This window comes from Dicentrarchus labrax, unplaced genomic scaffold (assembly GCF_905237075.1).
Source record: "Dicentrarchus labrax unplaced genomic scaffold, dlabrax2021, whole genome shotgun sequence".
In the NCBI taxonomy this organism is placed as follows: domain Eukaryota; kingdom Metazoa; phylum Chordata; class Actinopteri; family Moronidae; genus Dicentrarchus; species Dicentrarchus labrax.
In genome coordinates, this window is record NW_026136704.1 from 21,722,201 (window position 1) to 21,741,977 (window position 19,777).

Sequence of the window (19,777 nt, forward strand, 5' to 3'; positions counted from 1 at the left end):
TTCAGCAATTGATTGCAAAAATTACTTTATTATAAATAACAATAAATAACACCACAGGGCATCAAATAAATAAATAAATAGATGTAATAAATAGATCTTCAATAAATACGTCTTCAATAAATAGATCTTCAATAAATAGATCTTAAATAAATAGATACATTCCCCCAAATACTGTAATACAGTCATACATTTAGAAGGGCCAACATGACCTTAGCAATAGTTGTCGTTCCGCTCTTAGTGAAGAGGCTAGCTTATGCCTAAGCAGTAGTCATGCAGACAGTTATGCAGCATGTGCAGTGTAAAGCAATACTTGGACAGTAGTTGTAAATGGTGGTAGTGAATGATCATGAAGGCTTATTCAGTTGTAATAAATTAAAGAAGTAAAGATATTGTGGTATTAATTGGAATGATGGCGATGATGATGATGATGATGATGATGATGATGATGATGAGGCTGCAGGCTGTTTACATCCTGTGCTCTCCTGAGGAGATGTAGCCCATGGCTCTGTTGATGGTGATGACTCGGACGTAGAAGCCTCTCATCATCTTACACATCTCCTGCCTGTTATTGAAGGTGTCATTTCCCCACATCTGGGCAACGTCCTCCTGGAAGACAACGGAAAAAGAAACAAAAAAAGACACAATAATCACCTGCCAGTTTCACACACAAAAAAAACACCCTAACTTCCCTGTGCGTCTTTCGTATCAGTTTCCATCTTAAAGACCGACAGATGAGGTGCAAATAGGGAACAAACAAAAAAGAAGGAATAGAAAAATACCTCTGAGGAATCTCTCTCTCCATTTGGCATCAGGCAGCAGTCCTGTATAAACCAGATATGTCGTCAGGCAACTTTCAAATGTTATTTCCCAGGAGATTCTCTCTCACTGTCTTGTTTCACTCTGTGTGTTTTTGTTTTTTTGTTTTACCCCTCCCACACACATGCATAATAAACATACCTTTCTCAGGCTCTGGATAATTCCCAGAGTTGGCTTCAGAAGTGGAATTTCTTTCTCAGGACATCTGAGTGAGGAGTTGATGTAAGACTCAAAAGCAGCAGCATAGTGGGCCAAGTCCTTCATGATGTTCCTCCGACATTCAAGCTGGCGAGACAAACAGGAAAAATTACCCATCAGTCATCTGTATCTGTATATGTCCATTGTAAAAAAATTATAAATCATTGATTGATGATATAATGGGTGAAATGCCCTCATTCTGATGTGTGGAATAGATTAACAAATGTAAAGCATTATTCAAATAACACAGATAATGGATTTATAGTTTGTAATCACAAACAGTATGTCTGATAGTCCTATAAAATAAAACAAAAACATTTAATAAGAAATAGTAACCAAAGCATACCTCACTGAAGGGTGAATTTCTTTGCATCATGCAACCTGAGCTCTGTGGGGTAAAAAAAAAAATTCAAACATGAGCAATTTGTTGGTTAAATTATATTTAAGTCGAGCATTTATGGACACTTGATTCATAGTTAGACAGAGTAAACGTTAGTGAAAACTAAGCTGAAATTATGAGGCTTGAGGCTGTTTTACATGAATATGTCCAAAAACAATTTTGTAAAAATATGCACAATATATGTGGATTTATATGTTCTTTATACATAAAGTAAATAATAAAGTTTAGCTCAAAGGTTCACTTTTTAAGAATGACTTCATAATTCAGAACGTATAGCACAGATAAATCAAATATCACCTGAGTGGGTGCGCAGGCCAGTACTGTGTCAGCTTTACTCTTCACCACTGCCCTATCAGAGGAGATGCCGTAGCACAAAACAGCCTGGAATACAAAATATTAATCATAAATAAACCACTGTACAGAGATGTCTGTGAGTAAAAAGACAGAAAGAAAAAAACACGAACAACACAGCATTACAATATTAACATGCGATGATGAATTGTACTCACGCTGTTGTTTTTGTTGAGGAGATCTTTGACATTCAGCAGGAGGCTGTTGAAGAGAGACGAGCAGTGTTCGCACTGATCTTCGCTCAGGGTGCACACCGGGAGTCCTGTGGATGTGCGCCAGCTCAAGGTCAGCAGCAGCACACAGCTGGCGAAGTCTGCATGGTAAAGAAAATAAACAGCATCAACACAAGCGTCTACACCGGTGCTCAACAATACAACAGCAGCCTACAGTATCTTATACATCAGCCTGTGTTTCGGGCTCGCTGACTTACAGAAATTAAAGATTGCCATCTTTCCGATCAGATAAGATATCTCCGGTCGAACGTGGTAACACTGTGTGGCTGCCTTCTTATCTCTGATGGATTTATAGGCCTATGCTCGGGGGATTCCCCAGGTATTGAGGAGACGAAAAAAAAAAAAAAAAAAAACATTACAAGGGCCTTTGTAGTTCCCTTTTTGATCTTCCAGCACACATTCAAGTCAAAACAAAAAGTGATGTGAAGGAAATATATTTTCATGTTTGTTTCTCTTGATAACTCCACATGGGTGCACTCTAACAATCGAAATCTTCTTTTCCCATTCGTGTAAATACACAATAGTTAAACATGACTGACTCGGGTTGGTGGGGATTTGCAAGAAGCAGCCGTGAGATGCAAACACCACCGACGTGAATGATAACTATATGATGATAAACATCTGGCTGACCACACTGTGTGTATGGGACCTTCAGTCAGCAGCTGGGCGGCTGTTCTCTGCAGAATACACCAAATAAAAATGGAAAACGTCACTAAAAGAGATTCCATGCCAGCAGGTTTTGCATTTACCTTTGAACGTTTAAACAAATAGACATATTGTGCATGTCAGTTTTTTTTTAATTTGAGCAGTAGTATAAGGATTACATCAGCGTGGTGATACAGTGGAAACTTTGCTGTTTTACTTTACGCAACAGCCCCATGTGAGGACATAATGACCACAAAGATGGTTAGAGCAGTCATTCCTACTTTCTCTAATGAGAATCACTGAAGATAAATGAATGAGAATTAAATTAAGCTACTCCCGGGGTTGTGACGGTAAGTGAAAAGAGCGGGCAAACCCAGCAGGCTGCGCTGCGTTATGGGAACATGCCTTACTCACTGGCGGTGTTTAATGCCGCACCTTTGACACAGACACTTGTCCGATCTCCACACTGTTTGACCCACGGAGTCAAGTCCTGTCAATCTGGTCACGTCAATGGAGAAGAAGGTTCGTTCGGGGTTTCCCTCTGCCTCGCACGGGTGGGCGGTGGATTAATAACTGATCTTTTCTCACGCAAAGATACTCAAGAAAATGAGCAAAAAGTCCTGGAGAACAGTGCAGTTCTTAGTCTCGTTCGTACATTATTCTTCTGTTCCACAACATTTCAGAGGGAAACGTTGTACTTTTCCACAGCATTTATTTGACAACTCCTTTCCTCATAGAGATTTTACATATAAAATATAAAATCATCCTTTAAAATGATGCAATATTATAGATTAAAGTGCTCAGCATTATGTAAAATAGTTTAAAGTAGCTCCAGCTCAACTAGCTACAGTATCAAAATGCTGCTCAATAGATCAGTGATGATAAAGAAAATAATGATGTAATAATACAGAACTCAGAAAAGAGCCACTCTGCATAATGAGCACTATTTTTATATCTACAGTATTCTGTTTATATCACTTCTGACTATTTCCTTAAGTACGATTTTGAATGCAGGACTTTTACTTTTTACATTGCTTAAATGAAGGACCTGAATACTGGTACTTATCCATGTAAACACATAAATGCTATTTCAAATTGATTTTGAGAGCTAATCTTTGCATATCTTGTTTGTTGATATTACAATTCTTTGTTAAATCTATGCGGAGCTAAGCTATATACAGCAACTGCCATAACTCTTTAAATAGATGCTGTTCATAAATATTTCAAAGAAAAAGATATGCTTATGCTTGTTTGTTGTAGTTTGCAAAATGCTGGGTAAAATATATGAAAACGTATATAATAAGGTCAAGAATTGTCTTTCAGTATCATGGACAAAAAGTCCTTAAAATACAAATGTAAATTTAACCATCTACACTTCCATGACAAATTAATTTGCTGAGGAAGATTGTGTCATATGATCAAAAGCTCCAAAACAGCTACTAATGGCAATGCACCGGGTTTTTTTTCAGCTGGTCAATCTGTCAAAGGTTTGTTGAACAATATCTGAGAAGTGCACACGACTCAAAAAGAGAATGTGAAATTCTCATCGGCACATGAATTATGACTTCATCCTCTCCTTACAGCCTCATTCTTAGGACCTGTGTGTGTTTGAAAAGACGTGCACTCTGTGAAACTTCAGTGGTCAGTGAGTGGCTGACAGGAGTTTTCTGGCCTTTCTCTGGCTTTACCGCCAGGCTATTAGAGTGAAACCACTGAATCACTTTTTAAACACACTATATAATCATAGAGATAACCCACCAGGTGGAGGGGGGGGGACTTCCTCAAAGACATTTGTACATGAAAAATAACACTGTATTCATTACTAAACCCTCTAGTCATTTAGAGTCATGTCTGTACATTTATACCTTGGCCATTCACTATTTCCACAAGTCCACAATTGTAATTTTTTATATGAAAGAAAAATTCCTAATTGTGACTTTAAAGGGGTTCTCCAAATTAATGCAGAGTCCCTTTAAGAGCAGTAAACCAACCACTGATGAGAGAATGAGAGACAGTGTCGAGATGACGTAAGACAGAAACACAGAGGGTGTTGAGTCATACTACGAGTACTGTGGTTAAAAATTGTCACTGCAGATCAATGTTTACACTTACTATGTTCATTAGAAAGAGGAATTTGAAAGAGCTTTGAAGAGTTTCATCCCGCTGATTTGCAGCAACACAAATCCAACATACTTGCACAACAAACCAACATATATGAAACAAAGTTTATTCTTTATTTTACATATCTGTACATAAACATTTCTTCCCTCAAATAAAGTTTCTGATTACAATAGGATGAAAACGATATTAACACACTTATTCATTTAAAATGACTCGTGTCAGAAAATCAACATTCACAAAATGTTGAAGAGCAATTAGAGTGAACGTATTACCAAAAGCTACGACTCCACTACAAGGCAGGCATGTTTCCTTTACACTCTTTTAGCACCTTCAAATAAACATTTCTCAGTTGAAAACTACCATTTGTGCAGAATAAAAACAGGTCGACTTTGAAATACTTTCCATACTGTCCAACTTAAAATGGTCTGAAGAAGTTAGTTTCCATCTGTTTTTTTTTATACAATGTTGTTTCTTTTTTCTCATGACTGACTTTCTACTAAATTTTTCACTATTATTTTATTTTTTTCCCACAATTTTTGCATTTGACAGTTATAATTTAGTGGCGAATGTAGAAAGTTAAAAAGAAACAATTGCAAAGCAAGGCCGATCACTGCACAGGAAGCTGGGGACAGAATCCATGACAACACACAATCAGTTCCCTCTTCTCCCAGGAAGCAGGAAGTGCTCCTCCGTCCTTAGCACTGGGAGAAAACCACAGAAGCAAATGAAAGAGGGTGTCCTTCTTCTGTGCTGCTGCTACCACTGGAGTCAGTTAGACAGGAAGGTAGACATGGGGAGACGGGGGAAGCGGTGAGGAGCAAAATACTTGGGACAAGCGGGGCAGGATTTGGATCGACACGGGGCAGAGGTGGAATGGCTGAAGGGGAAACGTCTGGTTTGGAGCGGGAGCTTAGCTTGGCAGAGGGGAGAAGGGTGGAGAAGGGACAGGCATCTTATTTGGATAGGGTCCTCTCAGCCAAATGTTTCTGCTGGCTCTCAGCATGCCTGGAAAAGAGAGAAAAGGAAAATACAGTCACTTAATGCAGTGTTTCTCAAATGGGGGCACTTAAAACTGTGTAATTTCTAAAATATAGTTCAGTAAAAATGGAAATGGAAGTTCGATAAACCACGTTATATTAAACACACCTATTTTTAATGCAATCGCTATCCTGCAGTAAAAATAGTTTGATGAGTGCAGTTTCCTCCCTGCCACAGACAATGGCAACGCTCCTCAGTGACGCTCATGTTTCTCACTAAGTCTTAGTGTTACTGCATGATGACAAAAAATTGGTTTTCCATGAATTTAGTAATACATTTGACATGAAGCATGTGTGTTGTTCTGAGATACTGGGCACAGCACTGTATTGTATGTTTTTAAAGTGTTTTTAATTTCTAGCGCTGGTCTGGTAAAATATTTTACTGGGGGTATATTAATGAAAAAGGTTTGAGATTCACTGACCTATAGGGTAAGTCTGGTAATAGATCAGGATATTTTTCTTACTGTCAACAAATCCCAAACAAAAAAAACCCCCAACACTGAACTGACCCTACTAACAAGTATTGTGTATGTAGCTGAAGCTTAGTGTGACTTATTCCATTGTGACCTTTATTCTTTATGATTAAACAAAACACACAAGTTAGCCATTCTGTTGTATTGGGTCACATGTTCCTTTATTACCATGAACCTATATACTTTATTTTGACTCAGTCTCAATCACAATGTCCTGCTGCTCTGAGTGTTCATTTGTGGACTAAATCTGCGGCTGAAAATAGTCCCTGACAACAGCAGTGTTTACTCCAGTTTGCTTGCTAAAGGGGAACTCCACTGATTATTGTTGATTTTACACACCAAAGTCTGTTTACAGATCTAGAGGAGTACTGCTGAATATGTGAGAAAAGTTGTACAAAGCTTTTTGTGTCTCCTGATCTGAAATTTCCTCATGTGATGTGTGATGCTAGTTTACTGGACCTCTGTAGCCCGCTCCTCATCTCTCAGCTCAGGGCTACATAAGCTGCTACTAGCATAGCACACCTGAATCTCTGAATGTTGGCGGTCGAGTTGCATTTTGGGTAATGTAGGTGTAAGGTTTTGACAAGAAAGAAAAATGTGTGGAATAAAAAAAAAAAGACTGTTTCTGTTTCTGCTGCATCAGTGTTTCATGCTTTTTCTTTGAACTGCAGCTAAATCGGTGGCGTACTCTTTTAAAAACTATGGTGTCCAGCTCTTTTAGGAGATCTTTTTAAATAAATCAAAATTTATATTTGGCAATTTTTTCTAAATTTTTGCATCTTCAGTAAGAACAAACAGAGCCACAGTCAAGATAGGAAAGTCAGGAATTGCTGTAGTTGGTCTTTTATGAGATTTGCTGACAATAACAAAAAAAGAGACTACTTCCTTTCCTATTTTTTTAATTTAAATTAAGGTTTTTTAATACAACATAATGATAAATGCTGTGAATCAGTTCCTCATTAAGCGCTTCATCACCTGGTGAGGTCCTCTATGTCAACCAGCATGGCATCTTGCTCCATGTGTAGTTCATCCCGAATCAGCAGCAACTGTACAAGCTCCTCATTCAGACCTGGAGTGCAAGATAATGTGAAGAATTATATAAAAACACAGGTCTCACTATGACAAAGCAGGAATCATATTTACAATATGGAATTACTTTTAATCCCACAATGACCACAGTTGACCAAAACACATATTTTATTGTGAGCCACATCAATAGATGGACAATAAATCTACATGAATTACTGTACAGTATCTGACCACGTAAAATCTCCACTATGGGCTCATAAAATGACCCCACAAAGCCATCGAAAAACATTATCAGCAGACCACACATATCGGTGGTTGTGGTTCACATCACATGTTTCAACTATTGTTCCTTCAACTTTGCCAGACAATATGAAGCACTGACAGAAGAGCTTTTGAGGGGAAAGTCTTTGTTGTAAGTAAAAACTAGCTCATGATTTTGGACTCATGGGGATTTCTGGAGCTTTTATTTAAGATGAGAGATTATTCATCCCCGAGTATCAGGATCAATGATCTGTACAGTGCGGTAACGGTAAATGCTCAGGGGAAGCTGTTAACTGGTACAGTTCTTTGAACTGACTAACATATACAAAGTACTTTCACATCCACCTAAAAGGGTATTGGTCACTATGCATGTGCATGTTTTTTCCCCATTTGATTATTTTTGCAATTGAAAGTGGAGGTCACTGACTGTGTATGTGTGTGTGGTCAACTCACTTTCAATCTGGGAGTGGAGGTCATTGACTATAACCTGGAGCTGCCCCAGCGTCATATCTCTCAAGTCGGTGGGCTTCAGGCTTCTTTTCATTAGACACTCGCTGATGTGAGGCATGTGTGGAAGCTAAAAAACACACACAGAGACAGGAAAATGAAGAGATTAGAGATTGTGGTTTCTTTATCTGAAGTTGCAAAAAACGTTCTTATGTATTCATTTCACTTAAAGACATTTTTGCGATTGATTTAATTCTTGCAACAAAGTAAAGATATGTACTGAACTCATGGACCTACTTACTATCAATCTGAAATCCAGAGACATATCATTGAGTAAATAAGAATTAAAATCAACAACAATTTTGACAATCAATCAGTCTTATAAATCATTTATTAAACAAAACTGCCAAACATTCACTAGTATCAGATTCTCAAATGTGAGTTGTTTCTGATTTTTCAGGTTTCTAAGAACTGGCAATTACCATTTTTCACTATTTGTTCTGACATTTTAACTAAATAATTAATCTATTCACTGCACAAGAAAAATCAGCAGGTTATTCTGAAATAACAATAGCTAGTTGGCCTAAATTTGCTGGAAAAAGCCACAAAGACATACGTTATCAGCAGAATAAGAGTAACTGAAAGTGTTTGTTTTGAATGTTGTGGGATTTGCAGCAATTGCAACACAATAAGAGATAGCGTGAAAAAAGTTTTAAAAATTACGATCAACTTTTGTTTTCAAGTCCTGGGTGAGATGCCACCACAGCTTTTTTGGCATTTCAAAAATAAACATTTAACCTTTAACCAGTAAATAAAGCCATTACAAAAAAAAATGTCAAGGACCACCCACTTTACCAAAGTAGTTTAATGTGATGCATGACATGTTTGTAGCGGAAAGATAAACTTTTTCTTTGAGAGTCAAGATAGATGAATAAATGTTGGAAAGGAGGGATTGACTTTATCAACCCACTGAGAACAGTATTAAAGATTAAAGAGGGTAAAAGAGCATCAAATGTATTGTATTATATTGCCCCACACACACACACACACACACACACACACACACACACACACACACACACACACACACACACACACACACACACACACACACACACAAAACGTTTTGTTTGTTTGATTAGTTTGATTTCAAAAGGAAAAGTGTAAAATGTATGATTATTTGTACTGGCTGACTCATTACTTAAATAAAAAGAAAATAAAAAAAGAAAGAGTGTGTTTTGTATGACTGACAGCTTGTGGAATTTCAATCTGCTGCCTGAACTTGAGTGATTAGTTACTTTTAGCCGCTCTTTCTGCGAAAAATGTCCACTTTTCAGGCTCTTGGCTTCTTGTGATAGTGAAACAGGTGGTGGTGGTGGTGGTGGAGGTGGTCACTGCTCTGCGTAGTGAGACTGTACATTTGGGGGATTTCAGCTTGGTATTGGTGGATGGTCATAAACAGGTTGAGAGTGTTTGTTACAAGTAAACAGCAGACAAATTCTGTGACCGTGTGAAAGTTTAACTCTCCAGCAGAGGACAGCAGGGATATTGAGGGTGTTTGCCCTGCAATGTACTCTTCATACTGGTGCAATCTGTTTCATTTTACATTAACAATATGATTTCTCTTCTCATGGGAAATTTTTAAATTCCCAAGTCTTATAAATTAGCACAAAATCCCACTAGTAGCGAAAACATCTGTTATGTAATCAGAGACAAAGGTGGAGTGACAATAAAGGATGACAAATTTCCCATTATTTCCCTGTGAGTGAAAATGAAAAGCCTGGAAGTGTAGTGGAAGTTTTGGAGTTGTGTTTGTGCCAAATTACTATATTGACCTGAGCTCCGAACACTGCTTTTCTTTTTCACTTTTAATGTGCTCTTAAAACTGAATTAAAATGGGCCCCAGTTCTTCTGCTGGCTTTGTGTATGTGTTAATGAGTTTCATTGCCACCAGTCTCAGTCACCCTCAGCGTGGCCACAACATGCAGTAAAACCACACAGCATCCGTGTGTGCTTTCTCATGCACAATGGGACGATCGTTCGCTTTTTGTTTAACAGACTCTCCCCATCCAACCGGTCTACATTCTTTCTCTTTCCTTCCAACACCCATTTTCTCTCCCTCAAGTTTCATCTCTGGTCTTGACAAACAGTGGGTGAGAAAATGTGTGCACACTCCCTCTCTTTGTATGTGCCACGCTTTCAAGAGTTTGTGCGCGTTGGCGTCTGGCTGTCTCTTGCTAGTTTCTCACCCCTCTTTCACTTTCACATTGGCACTGATGCAACTGTACTCGGGGCTGCCATGTGTCACTTTCAGTTTCAAGCGGCTGGATGGACACAGTGACTTAAGAGTGACAGAGAGAAAAGTTGATGTCAGAGATACAAAATGAGTGGGTGATGGGTAAAGTTTGTGGATTGGTTTTAGTGCTGACCACTGTGTTAGTTTCTGTGACTGACTGATCATACTACTAAAAACAAATTACCATGTAAGTGTTCAATACCTCCAGCAATGACTAGATATCAGATTGAGGAACTGTGCTCTCTGAATAAAGTTGAGAGAGAGAATTGACTTTTCTCTCTTTTGTACTTTCTCTCACTGATTCTGTTTGTACAGATTTAGGAAAAACCCACACTCCCAGTACACAGCCGAATTCCCATCCTTTTTCCCTTGACAATCGGACAATCCAGTTTATCTGGAACTGAATTAAACTAACTAACTGGCAGCAGAGTAACAGTAGAGTGATTGTTCTTGGGCCTTTTTGGTCTGACATAACCCGCCACCTCTGTCAGAGATGATGAATGTGGATGTTAGGAAACACTACTTAAAGTGGATTGTTACAATCATTTCTTTCATACAATTAAATTGTAAATTGTAATTGCAATTAAATATGGGGCGGAAGCTGGATCTTTTAACCACTAATCCACCACAGCTAATTAAATCAACTGTTTATCAATTAGCTAATGTTTTTATTGTTAGCCTTTACTTTTATTTAACTATTTCAACAATTTTTTATTTATTTCACCTTTTTATCCATTATGTTTATGTGATTATTTCCATTACTTTTAGCTAATTATTTGAATTGTTTAACCATTAGTTTGGGGTAAGTACCTCCATTACTTTTAGCTAATTATTTCACCTGTTTTTCCTCTCTTAGCTGACTATTTAAACCACGTATTTATAACTTTGAGTGAACTTTTTCGACTTGCTAATTAGTTTTCATGTAATTTTTTCATTTTTCAATGAAATCATAATTTCAATTTTTTCAAATTAGCTGAGCTGCCCCATAATCCTTCCATGTACCCCAGGCAACTGCAGAAGTACCCCCTGGTTAGAAAGGACTGGTTAGAAAGCACATGTAACATCTGCAGTTTAATAGCTCTCTGGTGTTGTGGACATGGCAGGCTGCTGTAACCTTAATACATCTTAATATTCACTGTGTGTTCGGTACGGATGTGACAGTGATGTCTTCTGACTGCTGAGCACTGCTACATCCCTGCACACTGAAGTCAATGCTTTCTGGCGTATGAATTATAGATGGACCCGGCCCAGCTGCCCTTCTCTTCTCTGAATAAGTAAAGCGGTTCTGCCTGCAAGTCCGGGTGGAAATATAGCATGTGTGTAAGTGTGACAGTGTGAGTTGGAGTGTGTGCACCCACAGAAGCAGCGAGGCAGATAAAAATGGATGAAATAATGATGAGCAGGGTCGTCATCACCTTACTTCCTCTAAATGGGGGCAGAGGAAGAGAGGGAACAGAGGAGAGCATGGAGGAGACTTCCTGTGACATCATAACAACATGTATATGACCCAATCAGCCCCGAAATGACACTCATATGTTACTGAAACACAACCCACCCATCTATTCTCACGTACTTTGACTAATGGATCAAACAATAGACAAACGTTTGATATCGAAAGAGAGCATAGATGTGTCACTACATGTAGAGTTACTACAACTTGCTGTTCTAATACGAATACGAAAACTATATTGTTCACAATGTGGAACTTTGTCTTCCGTTTGACCATTAGACAGGTCACAAAAACATAAAAACATTCATAAATATACTGCTTCTGTTTTGACTTTAAAACCATTATCAGGAGGTGTTAGGAAACAACAGTTAAAAAGTACCAACTGATGAGCTAATTGCTCATCAATAGGCTGTTGGTGTCACAGGCTAATAATTTATGATCAAAACACTGAAATAATCAGAGAAAAGACGTTTTTGCCATTAGCAGATATATTGTAAACCTGAATAGCGGTCTAAAGCTCTTCTACGGAACTGAAGTTTCTGTGACAGTAAGAGCATTGGGCATATATCGATATACTTCTATTGACAAACAATACAAACTGGCCACTTTGGGGCAGGAGAAACGAGCATATTAACACCTTTTAATCAATATGGCGAAACTTGCCGATTTACACATCCAGCCGATATGGAGCAACATTTGCATTCAAAGTCTAATAATCACACTCTAACTCTCCACCAGCTCCTGAGAAAAATATCTGTGTCTTTAGCTCCACTTTCCTCTCCAGCTAGTCGCTAACTGTGTCTGTCTGTTTGATGCTGGGCAGGTAGCTTACATCAGGTTTTTTTTGCGTTTTTGCTGAGCTGCCGAGAACTACGCTGATGAGAGGGAACCAAAACAGTAAAGTTGTGGGCTCTGTAGAGCTGAGGGGAACAGCACAGTTGGGTGAGTTCATCACTACAAGAAACCCCTTTCACATACAAGTAGTCATGTGAATCATTGTTCATATAAAAGTAAAAGCAAAAGCTTGAAACAGCAAATATGCTTTTGTCCTTTTTTGGAATAATTCTACTCTTACATGATCCATTAACCAGGGGATCTCTTGATTCAGTGTATCACTTTTGTGTCGTATTTGCATGCTAACCATATCCCTAATAAACAACATTGAACTCCTGGCCCCGGCCAGTCCATTTATGGGAATTTTGTCAAAGAAAATTGGAGTCATATAGATAATTAACAAGGTGTTTCCCCCTTTTTTGGGAAAAGTTGTCCTCATTTATGTAAAACGTCACAGTCAAAGGGAGCATTACTGTGTAATTCTGGTACTGACCAGGTCGGCCACTGGTGACTTCTTTCGATTTTGTTTCTCCACTTCCACCTGCATCTTGGCCATGGGCTTCGCCATAGCCAGGGCCAGCTTCGCCTCCGCCTGCAGCTTCTTCTGTCGACTCAGGAAGTCCATGTCCTCCAGAGACTCAGAGTCATCCTCTGTGGTGTCCCTGTCCGAGTAGGACGAACTCTGCTTGGACTGCAGGGAGAATGTGGTGGAAGGAGGAGAAAAGACATGGGTGGCAAGGTGGAATAAAATATGAAGCAGAAAGTGAACAGAATAACAAATGAAGGAGAAGAGAATGCATAGTAAAGTAAAGAAAAATGGGGACATAATGGAGGAGAGAAAGATAAGAAAGACCAGGTCAGGGGATTAATGTTTATGCATTCTTGGCATTTGGGTGTGTAGATTTTACACACGGACAGGAATGTCATTGTACATAAAATGAGATGTGAGGAGAGCGAGAATGAACGGTTAAAGAGATGATAATTATCTCTTTCTCCCTCTCTTTCTGGTAAATGTGTCTCAGGCTGACAGGAGGTTAATGTGGCCAGCCAGCCATGGCCAGGGCGAGCGTATTCCAATTCACCTCTCGTTTGCTACCCATGAATTGGTTAACAGGCCAGAAAATGTGAGCAAAGACATTCATATAGCAACCAAACCGCCAGTTGTCTGGCTGGTTAATAATAAATATCTCTCTCATTTCATTACTTTCACACTTGTTCCCTTTCAATCTCGCTTTTACACAATCAGATCTTTACACCACGACAGTTTCGCACTGTCAATCCTGTATATCATAAGACACATTTAGTGGTGATTTCAAGTCCATTTCATTCATTCTTGAATTCTGGAGAAATTTCATAGGCTTCAGAGTTCACACATGGTCATCAATTCCTACCATGGGGGACAGAGGTGTGTCCAGACTGGTCTCCGTCTTGCTGTCATCTGCATCGCTGTCCTTGTCGCTGCCGCTGTCATTGACAAAACAGATCTGTAGGTTCATCCCACTCTGCAGCCTGCAGGGAGGGACAGAAACAGAGATAGATTTAAACAGAGGGAGACATGTTTATATTAGCATAAATGCAGATAAGAGTCAAGTCAGTTCAATGTTGGCTCTTTCTGCAGTCATTGACTCGGACCGGGGCCAAAACTGACAGCAATGTCAACAGCACTACTGCTAATACAAATGAGTTCAACAAAGTGCTTTGCCTTAATGAAGGATTTGAGTGCTGTGGGTTTGCACACTGTTCTGTGTGCACTGCACCATGTGTTAAAGAGAGAAAAAGTGCAAACAATTAAGAAAAATGGAAAGAAAATCCTAACAGATGCTAGCTGCCTCTATCACCAGAGTAAAGTGCTGGCTGAGGACAGAATTAAAGAGGGCTTGTGTTTTTAATCATCTCCCCTCTTGTCTTCGATATGGATCGATCCAGGATGCCTCCGGTAGGTCTGATCCAATCTACCTCGGGCCGGTGGGGGTGTTTTTGTGGCACAGAGGAGCAGAATAACACTAGGTGTAGATCCATCCCACTGTGGATCAATAATCGGCTTATTCAATGCAGTAATTACAAACAGAGCTGATTGGTTACACAGCATAGATCCAATCAGTCCCAATTAAAATAGGACCTGAGTGATCGATTGTTTTTTTTTTTTTGGGAAAGGCTGCATCAACAACCTTCCTGTAACCTGAATTTACTGTTATAGATTGTTTGAGCGTTTACTAACTTTTCTGACCAGCAGAATGCCTCTACAGTGTAAAGCCTGACTAGTATGTAATATGAGCTTATTGCATATATATTAGCAATATTATTGGCAAATACTGTTAAGTAGAAGGTACTGCAGTATGGAAATCCCGAAGATACATTTGAGGTCATTTATAAAGAGTGTCACCATTTGTGTTTGTAATGAGAGAGCACTGAGAAGTTTATCTTTTAACTATAAAACGTGTCACTCAGTACTCATCTTGGTTTCTTTACAACTGACAGGGTGTAATTATATGCACACCACGTAAGTGTGAGACTATTTAAAAGCAGCATCACTGAAAAAATAACACATGCACACTAACTCCAAGCCACAAAACCAAAGTCACAAACTAGATCAGTAACCATTTTTAGAAATTTTGACCTGACAAAGATCTAACTTAAATCAAGACATTGTCTTTTTGAATACATAATTTGGTTCGAAGTCAGTGTGCAGGCATTACTTTTCCACAGTTCTTTGCTATCTTCTTCAATTCTCAAATTTCGATAATGGTATCAGCCTCAAAAATCTCTTGGCCTTGAACAATATCTTTGTAGCACTTATCAAATTTTTTTTACAGTGCTTCACAGAAAAAGCAAAATACAGTGTGTCTATGACGTCAGTGCCCCAGACAAGTGTATCATCTTTACACACAGTACTGTCATTTTACTATTTCCCCGTAATCATTAATGAGGCGTTAAGCATCACAACCAGTCATTAAACTGTTGCAACAATATTGAGAAATCCACGTGATTCAAATCACAGGAATACAAAGAGCAAGTGTGTGGAACCACTAGTTCCAGTAAGGTACAGTGTAGGAGGTAGTAGTAGTGTATGTGTGTGTGTGTGCACATGTCAGTCTTTTGGGAAGTGAGAGCCACAAAGGCAGACTGTGTGTGGCTTATATAGGCTGTGCAAATCCTCTCTTCTTCCTGTCATTCTCGTCCTCCCTGTTTGTCCTTTCTCTATTGGTACCCATGACAGTAAATCTAGACTTTCAGTTGTTCACGCTTTTTTTTTTTTTTTTAACCCTTGTACAGCTGAAAGTCATGTTATTTTGACACTGAACTACTGCTCTCACCTTTGTGTAGAATCCCCTTTTTACTGCACACTTCTTCAGAGAATTATGAGACCCCTAAAAGTACAAGAAAACGTAATATGACAGAGGTCAGAGGTCTTACCGTGAGGACAGACTGGGTTTGCCGCTCTTGCTGCAGCTGGTGTAGATGCCGGGCCCATCGTCAAAGAAACTGCCCAGGGCCAACTTCTGCCTAATGGACTCCCTCTCATTCTTTTGGGCCTGCAACCGGAGATAAACAAAAAATAAGGTTACCTTTTTGTACCTCATTTTGTAGTTTCACAATGAAGTCAGAGGTCAGGGTCAGGCTGGTAGGAATTAGGTGTCTTCCTCAAATCATTTTTTGGATGTGGATGTGGATGCTTGTTGTCATGGCACCTCAAACCCAGGTACTTATATATAGTTTTTGGCAAGCTACATCACCTTTCCCCACCACATGAGCTATCTGTGTGCACAAATAGAAATGCAGTTACCCCAGCCACTTTCTGACAGTCCCAAATCACGGGTACAAGTATATTAATAGAAGCAGCCTCTTCTTAATTTGCAGTAAGGGGTTCAGTGTCATCCTAACAAGCTCGGATACAAAGTGTGGAGTCAGCTGAAGTACTGAAAATAAATGTGTTAAAATATCTAAGTAGGGATCACTGTAAAATGACATTACCAGTATTCACCAGCAGGTGGTGCTGTTGTCTGTTGAAAAAAAACAGTGAGCGCTTCAATATCAACACACACACACACACACACACACACACACACACACACACACACACACACACACACACACACACACACACACACAAAGTAGATCTTCTAATACAGGACTCACACAAGATTAAGTTTATGTATGGTAAACTCCAGAGGAAGAACAGTAATGGATGTTTCATACATGCTTAAATTCTGCAAGAATCCCAACATTACACAATTCCAGAGTCGCTCTCGCTTGGCCTCTTCCCAATCCTGAATTCGTAACTCAGCTGAGCTTCAGCTTTGACAGCACAACACACACGCTTACACACATCAGTTCCCATAGGATGTCTCGTCTGTGCTGATAGCAGGTAAACACACAAGTTCAATTATCTGTAGCACTTTTCACACATGCTACACAAGCATTAGAGCCCAGACTTTTGTCATGGCAGTACGACTTAGAAAATACTTTCCATGGTCCTTCAGACGCCCATGCAAATAGTTTTCATCATCATCATCATCATTCATTTTTTCAGACACACAGAGTCAGCCTAAGCACGCCAGTGCCTCTGCCCTTCAAACCGAACTCTTGACAGAAGGACAGGAGGAATGGAAACATGACGTGAGCTATAAGAGAAAGTTTGTAGGTTTAAATCCCTGGTTCCAAATCTTTTTGGCTTGTTAATCTTTATAGCAAAGCAATACATAAAGATGTCATGTCATCCACATCATAATGGATGCATGGTAAAGGTGGAAAACACTCCCATATTCACAACTTGGCATGTCATCAAACAAACTTCAGATAATTGTATGATTGTAGAGCTGGTCATGTAGAGTTTAAAAATACTGTACATTGACAACATGACACAAAATTTGAGTTTAATTACCTTGAATGAAACTTTGATTGATGTGAGGCATTCATGTTTCTTTGGTTATTGGGCACTTAACCAAAGTGATTAGTTATCTCTTAACTTGTTAACCATCTTGCAATCCCTAACATTACTTGTGACACCTTGGAGGGCTCTGATCCCAAGGTTCGCTGTCTGATGGCCTAATGGTTAAGAAGTATGCCACGTAACTGCAAAATCCCTGGTTGGTTTCTGGCTAGGGACCTGATTTCCCCGTCTCTCTTTCTCCTGATATTTCTGGTCCCTGTTTCTCCTTTCACAAAGCAAAATAATGAGTGAGTAGAATCAAGGTGATAAACAAGAAAGCCAGTGGTGTTGGCCTATATGCCTTCCTTTTAGGATCTTCCTCTTTCTCATTATTGCCCCTTCCCTTTTTACTCCTCTAAACCTCCACCTTCCTCTCCTATCTCAGTTCCACACGTTCCCATGCTGTCTTTAGCCACCTGATTCCGACTCACCAGTCGTTTGTCTTGCTCTCTCTTCCTCATTATCCCCAATTCCACTCACCTCCTTCCATCTCCACTCCTCTCCATCAGCCTCAGGCCTCTCCTTTTTTCCAGCAAGCTATCTCTCTGCTGTTCATCTGTTCTTCCCTCTCCAAATTGCTTATCACAGCTTCACCTCTCTCCCACTCGATTTCTCAACTCCTTCGCTCCCTCCTTTTCTCCCTCACTCTCTCTCTGTCGGTCTCTCCTGACAATTGTGTGCAGGCGTTGGTGAGAGTGCCTCCACCAAGGACAAATTAACATAATCCCACTCCACACAAGAGCCCGCAAGATGCACTTGGCACTGCCAGCACACACACTGGCACGTACAGGGGTGGACTTGGCACTGCTCCTTTGTGTGTGTGTGTTTGAAAGATAGCCTGGGGAGTCAAGATGAACACACTTGAGAGTTTCAGTTCATTGCTTCAAAGGCGCAACAGCAGCCTGTGTGGTACAGTGCAGCCACACATTTCTGTACACGCACATCACTCATACAAGACTGACTACAACTCAGCTGACATGCTGTCAGTCAAGTTACTCCACAGAACAGCTGCTTGAAGCAAAGACGAAAACCAGAAGCAGCATGTTCACTGAGTGATGTGAACTGTTGGCTCCCCTCATGAGGTGAGGGGCTGAGAGAAAAAGAAAACAAACAAATGGGGGTTGCGCTGAGGTCCAGGTGGAGAGGAAGTGTGACACTTTGAGGAAGGCTCGTTTTTGCTTCAGAATACTGAGTAATCAAACACAATCAGCATCACCACAAACTTTACACACACACCCTCTTCTAGATGGTTGTGTGTTGTTTGTCTGCAGTTCCCACACTGGAAGAACCTATTGCCCAGTCAGGTTTTTCAACTACCATCACAAAAGCATTTTATATCTAGGCCATAAATGGTAAAAAGACCCCTTTTGTCTTGCATTTTGCATACATACATTTGCATATACTGCAATGTTTTAACATAGAGCTAAATAGCATTTTTACTATTTGTACTTGTTTGACCCCTTTGCATAATGTGAGCTGTGAGAAAGTTGGGTATCATTGATTAGACATGTAATTGGTCAATCACACTGGTGCTGCAACTGCCAATTATTTTCATTGTCAATTGTCAATTGCTGATTATTTTTTCGATAATTTAGTCTATAAAACATCATTAACACGGTTATCTTCCCAAGGTTTGTCTGAACAACATGCAAAACTCATGGATATTCAGTTTACAATTACATAAAACAGAAAAGCAGCACATTCTCACACTGAACCATCAAATCCTTCATGTTCATGCTTGAAAAATGACTGAAATTACTATCAAAATAGTTGCCATTAAATTTTCTGTTGATCAACTAATGGATTAATTAACTAAACGTTTCACCTCTAAATAAACCCTTACAAACGTCACTGTAACGTACCTGGAATTGACAGCAGGCATAGTCAGGATGCAGTTGTCACAGGTGAAATCAACTGTAGCCCAATCATGATAAGTGGAAAAAAAAAAAAACTCTCAAAGCAGCACTTGTCAAAAGTTATCACAGGTCTGCAGCTGGATCCAAATGCAGGACATCATCTCTACATCTGCCTGACAACACACCCTCCTGTCTTTGTATAAACATCATCTGTTGTGCTGTGTTGTGTGTCTGGGTGGGCTGTGAGTGGTAAAAGAGTCATCATGGGAGCCCCATAAACCATTTCCAAAGGTGTAGAATACGCCACTGAGAGGTGGAGGTGCGAAATGGGCAGTAAATACATGCTACTGCCTCTCCTTCCTTTCCTACACAATTCTTCTATTATCCACACCAAAAGCTA

General features: G+C 39.6%; 2 protein-coding genes across 6 annotated transcripts in view; both read right to left on the reverse strand.

Annotated features, from left to right (window-relative positions):
- Nucleotides 1-8: 8 nt before the first annotated feature.
- Nucleotides 9-2,270, reverse strand: il12a (interleukin 12a). Its single transcript, XM_051397863.1, has 7 exons — nucleotides 2,196-2,270; nucleotides 1,924-2,078; nucleotides 1,712-1,795; nucleotides 1,361-1,402; nucleotides 958-1,101; nucleotides 780-821; nucleotides 9-606 (listed from the first exon to the last, which is right to left on the reverse strand). The coding sequence occupies exons 1-7, from the start codon at nucleotides 2,212-2,214 to the stop codon at nucleotides 466-468; spliced, it is 627 nt and encodes a 208-aa protein (XP_051253823.1). The 5' UTR covers nucleotides 2,215-2,270; the 3' UTR covers nucleotides 9-465.
- Nucleotides 2,271-4,854: 2,584 nt separating this feature from the next.
- schip1 (schwannomin interacting protein 1) overlaps nucleotides 4,855-19,777 on the reverse strand; it is a 202,976-nt gene continuing 188,053 nt past the window's right edge. For all 5 annotated transcript variants that reach the window (XM_051397847.1, XM_051397850.1, XM_051397849.1 and 2 more), the window contains 6 exons: nucleotides 16,006-16,124; nucleotides 13,983-14,100; nucleotides 13,085-13,282; nucleotides 8,018-8,141; nucleotides 7,250-7,343; nucleotides 4,855-5,769 (listed from right to left, as the gene is read on the reverse strand). In XM_051397847.1, coding sequence (XP_051253807.1) covers nucleotides 5,718-5,769; nucleotides 7,250-7,343; nucleotides 8,018-8,141; nucleotides 13,085-13,282; nucleotides 13,983-14,100; nucleotides 16,006-16,124 — 705 coding nt within the window. In that variant the 3' untranslated portion in view covers nucleotides 4,855-5,717. The remainder of the gene's footprint in view (nucleotides 5,770-7,249; nucleotides 7,344-8,017; nucleotides 8,142-13,084; nucleotides 13,283-13,982; nucleotides 14,101-16,005; nucleotides 16,125-19,777) is intronic.